General features: G+C 48.0%; 1 protein-coding gene across 7 annotated transcripts in view; it reads left to right on the plus strand.

Moving 5' to 3' along the window:
- LOC117225909 (NAD kinase) overlaps positions 1-7,705 on the plus strand; it is a 34,907-nt gene extending 27,202 nt beyond the window's left edge. For 6 of the 7 annotated variants that reach the window (XM_033479724.2, XM_033479725.2, XM_033479722.2 and 3 more), the window contains 6 exons: positions 1,088-1,217; positions 1,961-2,086; positions 2,168-2,339; positions 3,082-3,434; positions 4,526-4,608; positions 5,494-7,705. In XM_033479724.2, coding sequence (XP_033335615.1) covers positions 1,088-1,217; positions 1,961-2,086; positions 2,168-2,339; positions 3,082-3,434; positions 4,526-4,608; positions 5,494-5,686 — 1,057 coding nt within the window. In that variant the 3' untranslated portion in view covers positions 5,687-7,705. Of the gene's footprint in view, positions 1-1,087; positions 1,218-1,960; positions 2,087-2,167; positions 2,340-3,081; positions 3,435-4,525; positions 4,609-4,663; positions 4,747-5,493 lie in introns of all 7 variants that reach the window. The other variant, XM_033479723.2, reaches the window with a different exon arrangement.
- Positions 7,706-7,826: the final 121 nt, after the last annotated feature.

A 7,826-nucleotide genomic window follows, 5' to 3' on the forward strand; every position in this document is an offset into this window, starting at 1 on the left:
GCCATTCTTAATTCAGGATCATTTCAATCGATTTTTCATTGAAAACAAGGTATGGCACAGTCGGTTCTTGGTTCAGTATCATCTCCAAAATTCTCTCCTAGTTCTTGGCAATATTCTCTTTCCTCTTCTTGGCGATATTTAATTCGAAATGATTTCTAACACAGTGAATTTTTATTTCAAAGTTACATTCAACACATTGCCAATTTATATAATAGTTCAAAATTTTCAAAAATTTTCCTCCAAACTTATTACCAACATTGTCAACTATTCCCTCTAAATAATTGTCGACGTTGCAAGTATGTTTGTTGTCTCGTTCCTAGCATTAGCATTGTTTGCTTGATTTTAAATGTAAAATAATTCAAATTGGTTACAATTCATTTCAGATTAGATATTGTTTAACCATGCATACTGTTTCTACGAAAAATCACAATGTTAAGAAGCCGTTCTTACTTCGTCCAGAGGCATTTCATTGTAACAACGAACATAGTAATTTCAGTTTAGCCCTTCTTTTTGCGATTTATCAATAATTAATTATACGAAACGCGCCTTCCCGCCGTGTGTCGTTAAAATAATTTCGAGAGGGATGACTCGGCGAGATTCGCCGAAAGGGAGACGAAAGTTAATTTCTGAAATCGCGTTCTAAGGAAATAGGATCGATTCTCGAACGACCGAACGACAGGCATCTCTCCGGACGGCTGCGATGCATTATGCATCGATCCCTTCGCACCTTTGATCCCCGGCGACCGTAATTCACCGATAAGCCCCTCCGAGCTTCATACGGGACCGTTCGTCAATTTCGTTTAATATTAAATAGTCGGGTCATCGAGTGCTTCGGCTCGCAATCGGAACCCTCGTGTACACCGTAGACTGTAGACCGTAGTCCGATGGTTGTCCGAGCGGAGAACGGTTCGCCTCGTCCTTGGTCGCGGAAGATTCCTGCTAATCGCCGAGCGGAGAACGCTTTTGTCATTAATATTAATTATCTCATGACGCGCACGGTCTCGCCTTTCAACTTCGCCGCGGAGAACCGCGACTCCCTCGACTCGACCGCCAAGGTTCACCCAGGAACGTTGAACTTCTATTCCAGGACCATACAGGACCCAGCCTCCCAGAGGTTGACGTGGTACAAGCCGCCGCTCACTGTCCTGGTCATCAAAAAGGTCCGCGATTCGTCGGTCCTGCCGCCTTTCGTTCAATTAGTCACATGGCTGATCGAGGTAAGTGAAAATACTTCAATTCGAATGCGCGGTTCCTTTAATTCGTTTCATTTTCTCCGATTCCCCTTGGTCCTTCGAAAATTCACGAATGAATTTGCTTTCCATTTCCTATTCAATCTTTAGACCTTCTCCGGTTTCCAGCGTGCTCGCTTGGTCGAACAGCGTCTTCTTCGGCAGTTAATTTATTCGCTTACTATTTTATCCTTTTTCCGTATCATTTTTAATACCCATCGAGTTCTATCGCGCGTGTTCGTGTTCCGTTCAAACTTCTTCAATCCGTGCAAAACCTACGCGGTCCAACAGCATCGACTAGTGCATAATTTATTCGACAACGGACAATACATTTTCTTTCTCGATGTTTGCGTTCCCCATGATCTCTGTTCTCTGTTCATTCGTTTCCGAGATTCTTTACTTTTCCCAGACCTGTCGGGTTCAGATCGAATTTATTCCCCGGACGGACTCGAACGTTCGCGAATTTGCGAACGTACGCGCGGCTGGTCGGCTCGGCGCCGATCGCAATTTTCCGAGTCCGACTAAACCCGCGTGCAAACTCCATCGGTTTATCGATTCAGCATGACTAGTAGAAGTTTCGCAGGCGTTCGAATCGGCGCAGGGTTCTCACGAGCTAGAGCCGACGCGACTCGATGCGTTTTATTCCTCTATTGATCAGCATTTGCGTCACGTTCCTCATTAGTTTTATGCGATCGGACGAGCAGTTCAGGAGTTCGAATTTCGTTTCGCAGGAGAAGCGGATGGTGGTGTTCGTGGAGGCGTCCGTTCTGGAGGACCCGGCCCTGGCTAGGGACCCTAGGTTCGAGGGGGTCCGGGACAGGCTGCAGACCTTCAGAGACGGCACGGACGATCTCCAGGTAAATACCTCGTTCCCAATGGAGGACCCAAAGGTGGACCAGTCGTTCGACAGTATACAGTTGAACCGTCGATCGTTTCAGGATCGAATCGACTTCATCGTCTGTCTAGGAGGCGACGGGACGCTCTTGTACGCGAGCTTGCTGTTCCAGCAATCCGTGCCGCCCGTGATGGCCTTCCATCTGGGCTCCCTGGGCTTTCTCACGCCCTTCGAGTTCGACAATTTCCAGGAGCAAGTGACCAACGTCCTAGAGGGTGAGTAGAATCGGCCGAGCCCCACTTTTCCGCTGTTTGCGGCGAGATTGTCGCGCAAATATCGGCGTCCTTCGGCGCGCAGCTTTCCCCTCGTCGACGAGATAATTGCGCACGCGACAATCGGACGCCTGTGCTGGCCCAGCGTCATGCGAGTTCCACTTTTCGATTATTGTTGTTATTATTATTAGTATTATTATTATTATTTGGTCCGAATAAACGACTCTCCTCGTACGCTGCCACAATCTTATTCTTCGATCGAGAAAACCAGATTATCGTAGATCGGTCGCGAGTACATTGTGCCCGACATGCTAATTAATTCTCGCTATCTTCCGGTTTAGTCTAGAAGAATGTCGGGAGTCGTCGGATTCCGTGAGTCAGACGATAAAGCGTCGCAAAGTCATCGCTTTTCGCGATAAATTCGTGCAACAAATCGGAACAAAATAAAAGTGATATTCGAGCATGGCGATCTGCGTCAGGCACGCGTCCACCGACGTATTCCGATGGCAATTTGAACGCTCGCGAGGGGAAATTATTCGTTCGAAAAGTGCAGTCTTTGGTAGAAATGTTCGATGTTCAATTTGCAATGAAAACGACGTTACACGTCGAACAGAATGCCGAGGTGGCAAGAGTAAAGGAATCTTGGGTCTTAAGTCCGCGCGGACAAATTAATCACGCAGATATCGTATCGTCCGATGCTTGTCCAAAGCAACGAGCTTTCTAACGATCTTTCGCCGGTGTACAGGTCACGCGGCCTTGACCCTGAGGAGCCGCCTGAGATGCATCATCATGCGCAAAGGAGAGGAGGGCAAGCCGGCGAAGCCGCCGACGAATCTTCTGGTGCTGAACGAGGTCGTGGTGGATCGTGGCCCGTCTCCGTACCTCTCGAATATCGATCTCTTCATCGACGGCAAACACGTGACCAGCGTGCAGGGCGACGGTCTGATAGTCAGCACGCCGACGGGGTCCACGGCGTACGCCGTCGCGGCCGGAGCCAGCATGATTCATCCTTCAGTACCTGCCATCATGATCACACCGATCTGCCCGCACTCCTTGTCCTTCAGGCCGATCGTCGTACCCGCTGGCGTCGAGCTGAAGGTATTCGCGAATTTTTCCCGGTCGCTTTCTTCCGGCTGCGCGAGTGTCCCGAAATAAGTTGATTCGAACGACGAGCAACGCGCGATCAGGCCCAATAAAATCCAAGTCCCTGCGATTTTCTCGAGAAACGTGGTCCCCGAAGCGTTCCGGAGGATCTTGAAATCGTAAGTTTTGTCTTTCAAGCTGCTCTCAGCAGCCGAGCAAGCTGTTCTCAAGGTCTTCCTCCTTCGGCGATAAAATACTCTAGGTTCGTTTTTTTAGCGAAGCAGACTTCGCGTTTCGGATCAATTTCTTTCGGGCCACAATGGGCAATGAAAGTTCGAATGGGGCCAACTGCGCACCCACAGAGGAATGCTGAAAAGAACCGAGAAAGTCCTCGATTCGAGGACCAGCGTCGGAACTGTGTCGGACTGCAAGAAACTGCAGCACCGAGCCGCGTTTCTCGCGTTAACGCGATCACGTATTTCCGTGTGGGTCACCGGGAGAGGCTTCTTATCGCGGTTGCATCAAGATTGCTGGTTGTCCCCTAGAAGGAAACTTGGTCCTGGCGGATGACGCCCGCATTCTCAGACCGTGCGCCGCAACGTTTCGAAAAGTTTCGACACGGCCGAGTTGCCGGACTCGTTTCGAACCGGGCTCTGGATGTTACCGATTAGATTGCTTCTCCCGGGATCCACGTACTTCGTGGTAACGATATGGTCGAGCACGAGTCAACCGGGGCCAGCTATTTGCGAACAGCACCGAAGACGATTCGTAGCTCGAAGTTCTTGCTCGAGGACTTTGGACGCTTGCGAATCCATCGATGAATGAACGATAGCGATGCTGTTCTCTGCTTTGGATCTCCATTTTGATCAATCTTTTTTTATACATTTTCTATACAAAGAGCTAGTAGAAAGGATCGCGTGCTTAGTACTAAGTTTACTTAGTGCTCCCTTTCTCGATCGATTTTTAACCGCTGAAGAAGCTCTTTGAAGGAGACTCGAGATAAAATGACGATGCATCTTCCTTTCCAAAGCTTCGCCGTATCGTTACCTCAAGATATAGCTAGCGTGTACTGTTTATGTTTAACCATTGCCACCTTTCTACCGCAGATCTCCGTTTCACCGGACAGCAGGAACACCTCGTGGGTGTCCTTCGACGGTAGAAATAGACAGGAGCTCTTCCACGGCGACAGGTAAACATTTTGTCTGACTTGTCTAATCGTCGGCGTTTTCTCGCAATTGTTCCAGATTATGGCAAACAGCAAGGCCCGTAGCACAGCTTACGTCTCTTTCGATGGTCGTAATCAGCAAGAATTGCGCGTCGGGGATAGGTCTGTTTAATTTTGTAAAAAGAAAATCAAACAAACAAACAAGCGAACAAACGAATCAAAAAGAAAGGAACAAATACCAGAGAAATATCATCTCTCGTCTTTCATCTTTACTCTCATAAACGACAGGTTGCACGACGCTGCAACGTTACGTTACGACTCACACATACACACATACACACACCGTCATTCATCTATTTAAATTCCGTTCCTCTTTTTTGTCTCGCATTTAACCGACTTCACGATCTCTCTCTCTCTCTCTCTCTCTCTCTCTCTCTCTTTCACTCTTGGTATTGGCTTTTTCTATTTCTCTCTCGGGTCTCTCTTTATCTCCGTCGATACACGTCCGTTTTTAACGTCTTTCCACGACTGTTTCTCTGCCACTGTTTAACATGATTCTTTACTCGTTCGAATCGACCGATCGCGTGTTTCATTCGCTGCATTTTTCCGTCTCGTCGTTCTGCTCTTATTAACCCCTTGCCTTGCTATTCGATTTCAAAATACTTGCAATTTCTGTGTCACACACGTTAGCTTATGACCGGACTGCGGAACTTCGTGCTTTCGTAACGAGCGAAAGATCTCTTTCCGATCGGAGATATTAAATTAAAAATATCCGCACGGTTGTGCCATGAACGCACGAAGATCCGCGGTCCGTTTGCAACGACAGATACAAAACGCGGCATCGCTAAGAAGCAAGGCGTTGACATCTCTCTAGCCGTACGATCAACCCCCTGTCTCCTCTGTTTTCAGCCTAAGGGTGACCACGTCCGTGTACCCGGTGCCCAGCATCTGCGCAGCCGACCAAATCACCGACTGGTTCGACTCGCTAGCGGAATGCCTGCATTGGAACGTCCGCAAGAAGCAGAAACACCTGGACGAGCTGAGCGACCTCACCCATTCGTCCAGCAACGACACCCTGGACTCGCTGGATCGCGACAGTTAGGCCAGGCAAGCGAGTCCCGACGGGCTCTCCGTCGTCGAACCAACCTCCGCGCCGTCGTCGGCTCGGAGCCCGTCGAAAGGCTCGACGATTCGTCACAGAAACCAGACCGTTCGTTCGTGCGGAGACGATCCGCAGCTCTGGATCGCCTGCTTGCGCGTTTCTATGAGCAATTGAGTCGTGCACGATGCTCGGACCTCTGTTTAAACATTCGAACGCGACGTCTCCGGGTCTGGGCGACACGGCCGGGTGCGTGCACTTTGCCCTCTCAACGTCAGAACGCTCTGACGTTCTCGATCTTATGACCCCAAGGCTATCTGTATCTTCCCATTTACGTGGAACAGGTGTGACCTGCCAGTGAGAGAGAGCGGGGCTTCGTGCCCTCCCAGAGAGCGATCGGTGCTCATGCCAAGGTTTTTTGAACTTGCGACGCTTGACTGTTCGCCAAAACAATGCTCTCGACGAGAGCACAATTTTTCTTGATCTCTTCCATCGAAACGAGCAATCGTTCGATTCAGCGAATTTCTACGGAGCATCGTCTCGTCGAGCTGGCCCGAAACGGCGACGAAATGGATAGCGTTCCGCGCGTGTAAATAGAAGCAATTCGGTTTTTTATCGGACCCTCTGTACATATACCCAGAATTCAACGCACCCTCTAACAGCCGTGAAGGTTAATCGTCTAAGAGAAATCGTTCGGCACGATCGGCCGACAATCGGAATGGTTAAACGGAGCCGAAGAGCATTTGCGTGCACGATGCGGATACGAGCACGTTTGCGAGGCCGTTTCGCGAACGGCTCCGAAGTCTCGTAGCCGAGTAATATCGAGTTGTCTTTAATTGTGCGAACGCGAAGCGACCGGAGCCTCGCATGGACCATGATTAATAATGTATATGCTTGTGATCCGCGATTCAAAAGATCGCGGCGATCGACCCCCGATTCGACCGATAGAGCGAGAAGAATTTATTGTCCGGGCACAACAGCTTTCGCGCGAAAAACCGGAGACCCGCAAGGGGAAAGTGCATCGCGTGTATTCTTTCGCTTCTGTGCGTCTAGAAGCACGTTCCTGTTCGCGATGTGCGAATTTTCGGGAAAGGAAAAAAGCACAACGGAACGCTGGACTGCGGATTCGTGATATTATTGTTTTCAACGAAATTGAATCGATCGAGAATTTAAGCGCATCGAAGATGTCAAAAAGAATTGGAAGAGGAAATTCATTCCTATTTCGAACCGATGATTCTTATGATTTTGACGATTTTAATTACGCGTGATAATCCGCAGCCTAATAAGGCGAGTAATCGTACTCGCAGAGTCGCGAGAGTTTTCTTCGCTGTGTTCCAGTTTCTGACTGTAGAAATTTGTCGCGGATCATTCTGAAAAATTCTCGTCGAATCCTTACTGAGCCAATTCGCAGTTCTATGTACGGGGAAATCGGTTTTCTTTGTTGTCGTAAAAAAAAAAATAATGCGCCGCCCGCTGCTCGGATGGAGGAAAATTCGTTTTTGTTAAATTGAACAGGGATATCGGGCGACGCGTCTTCAAAGTATTGCGCGCTAGGAATGGAAAGACAATATCTTACTGCCTCTGTATTTTAACCGAGCGATTTCAATAGCAAATTAACACTCGCGATCGAAGCTCTGAGGGATATAGAAAAGAACAAAAAAAAAAGGAAAAACGTTCCAAAAGTCGCACGGTTTCATTACTTATTTATTGTACGTTACTCGATGCATTTCAATGCCGCCGATTTATGCGAATTTGTACTCCGTACGGACGCGTGCAAATTCCGTCTCTACAAGCGACATGCTGATTATTGGCAATGCACACAAGGATCATCGACTATTATTATTATTATTATTATTAACTATTATTATTATTACTACAGACGAAAAAAGACGAGTGAAGTCGTTGTCTGGTAGTTTTAAGTTTCGACAACGAACATGGACTAACCGTGGATCATCCTGTTGTAAATGTTGAATGTACTGTTCTATAAATGAGAATTTTTAATAAAATCATTTTTATACAGAATCGGTCCTCGTTGTCCTCGGGATTGCACTCGTATTCGGAACGTAGAAAAATAGTACGTATAATGAGCGGGTTAATAAGATGTGGAGATCGTGAGAAAAACGGCGAAAAAAGCGGTGATAAA

This window comes from Megalopta genalis, chromosome 11, assembly GCF_051020955.1.
Source record: "Megalopta genalis isolate 19385.01 chromosome 11, iyMegGena1_principal, whole genome shotgun sequence".
NCBI lineage: Eukaryota > Metazoa > Arthropoda > Insecta > Hymenoptera > Halictidae > Megalopta > Megalopta genalis.